This window comes from Callorhinchus milii, unplaced genomic scaffold (assembly GCF_018977255.1).
Source record: "Callorhinchus milii isolate IMCB2004 unplaced genomic scaffold, IMCB_Cmil_1.0 Scaffold242, whole genome shotgun sequence".
In the NCBI taxonomy this organism is placed as follows: Eukaryota; Metazoa; Chordata; class Chondrichthyes; order Chimaeriformes; family Callorhinchidae; genus Callorhinchus; species Callorhinchus milii.
In genome coordinates, this window is record NW_024704983.1 from 17,335 (window position 1) to 19,157 (window position 1,823).

Here is a 1,823-nt window from a genome sequence, read left to right on the forward strand (position 1 = left end):
CCCGATCCCCCAGTAAAGCTCCCCCGCCCCTCCCCACCGTGACTCCCCCCCCCCACCCGGGGGTCCTCCCCACACCCATCACTGCACCCCTCCCCCACAGGCCCCCCTCCCCCCACACAGCAATGTGGAACTTTTATACTAAATGAACGGTCGATATTTTACCTGAAATTGAGCTCTTTGATGGGGGCTTTGGGGGGAAAGGGGGAGTGTGAGGGGAGAAGCAGCGGGAGAAGGGGGAAGGAGAGGAGAAGGTAACCAGTCCATCCATCCCCCCCCCTCCCCCCGGCCCGGGGCTGTGTTACTGGAGGCTGCACTTCTCTCTGTGTCGGTCCTGTTCACCCCCCAGGACCTTGGCCTTGAGGTACATGAGGTCGGTGTTGACGCTCGGGCGCCGGGCGAAGGGGGAGACCATCCCCAGGGCCACCTTGTCCTTGTCCCCCCGGGAGCGGGAGCGGGAGCGGGAGCACTTGCGGTGGAAGGCCTCGCTGTACTGCACAGAGACCTTGCGGTGGAGCGCAGGGCTCATCTCGTGGGGCAGTTGGGACATACTGAGCAGCGCCCGGAACATCCCCTCCAGGTTGGTGTTCCTCTTGGCCGAGATCTCAAAGTAGGAGCTGTTCTGATCTCCGGCGATCAGCTGCTCGGCCTCCTCCCCCCGCACAGCCCGCAGGGGCTCCCCCCGGTCAGCCTTGTTCCCCACCAGCATGATGGGGACCCCCAGCCCGGCCCCCGCCCCGGCCCCCGCCCTGGTTCTCAGGCAGGTCTTACACTCCAGGATCTGTCGGTGCAAACGTTCCACTTCCTCAAAGGAAGTACGACTGTCCAACTCGAACACCAACACAAAGATGTCCCCTGTAAACACACAGCGGCTCATCACACACTGTACACTGTACACACACTGTGCACACTGTGCACACCCACTGAACACACACACTGTACACACTGTACACACACTGTACACACACACTGTACACACACTCACTGTACCCACACACTGCACACACACTGTACACACACTGTACACACACGGTACACACTGTGCACACCCACTGTACATACACTGTACACACACACTGTATACTCACTGTACACTGTGCACACAGTCCCCATTCCTGACTGTACCATGTACACACACTGCACTGTACACACACACTGTACACTCTAGACACGCATTGTACACTGTACACACAGTTACTCACTGTACAATGTACACATATGATCTGATACTCACTGTACACTACACACACACTGTACATTTTGCACACACACTATTCTGTACACACACTGTATACACACTGTACACTATACACACTGTACATTATACACACTGTACACTATACACACTGTACACACACTCTACACTGTACATATACATACTGTACACAGATCGTACACTTTACACACTCACTGTACACTGTAGACACAGGACCCGTTACTCACTGTACATTGTACACACACTGTACACCACACACACACTGTACACACATACTATACACATACACTGTACACCAAACACACACAGTGCACATATACTATACACACACTGTGCACACACTCGGTGCACACACGCTGTACACCACACATACAGTCACAAACACACTGGCCGTCTCTCTCTCTCTCTCTGTCGCCCCCTATCTGTCAGTGTGTGTGTGTGTGTGTGTCACCCCCTTACCTGTCAGGATGGATAGCCTCCTGATAGCTGGGAAGGGATGATTGCCTGAGGTGTCGAGGATGTCCAGCTGGTAGACCTCCCCGTGGATGTTGTAGACTTTCCGGTGAAAGTCCTCTATGGTGGGGGTGTACTGCTCCTCAAAGCGTCCGCT

At 55.1% G+C, this 1,823-nt stretch overlaps 1 protein-coding gene across 1 annotated transcript in view; it reads right to left on the reverse strand.

The window, feature by feature from the left end:
• Positions 1-235: 235 nt before the first annotated feature.
• LOC103172791 (GTP-binding protein Rhes-like) overlaps positions 236-1,823 on the reverse strand; it is a 2,311-nt gene continuing 723 nt past the window's right edge. The window contains exons 2-3 of the mRNA XM_042346011.1: positions 1,673-1,821; positions 236-852 (exon numbers count right to left, since the gene is read on the reverse strand). Coding sequence (XP_042201945.1) covers positions 299-852; positions 1,673-1,821 — 703 coding nt within the window. The 3' untranslated portion in view covers positions 236-298. The remainder of the gene's footprint in view (positions 853-1,672; positions 1,822-1,823) is intronic.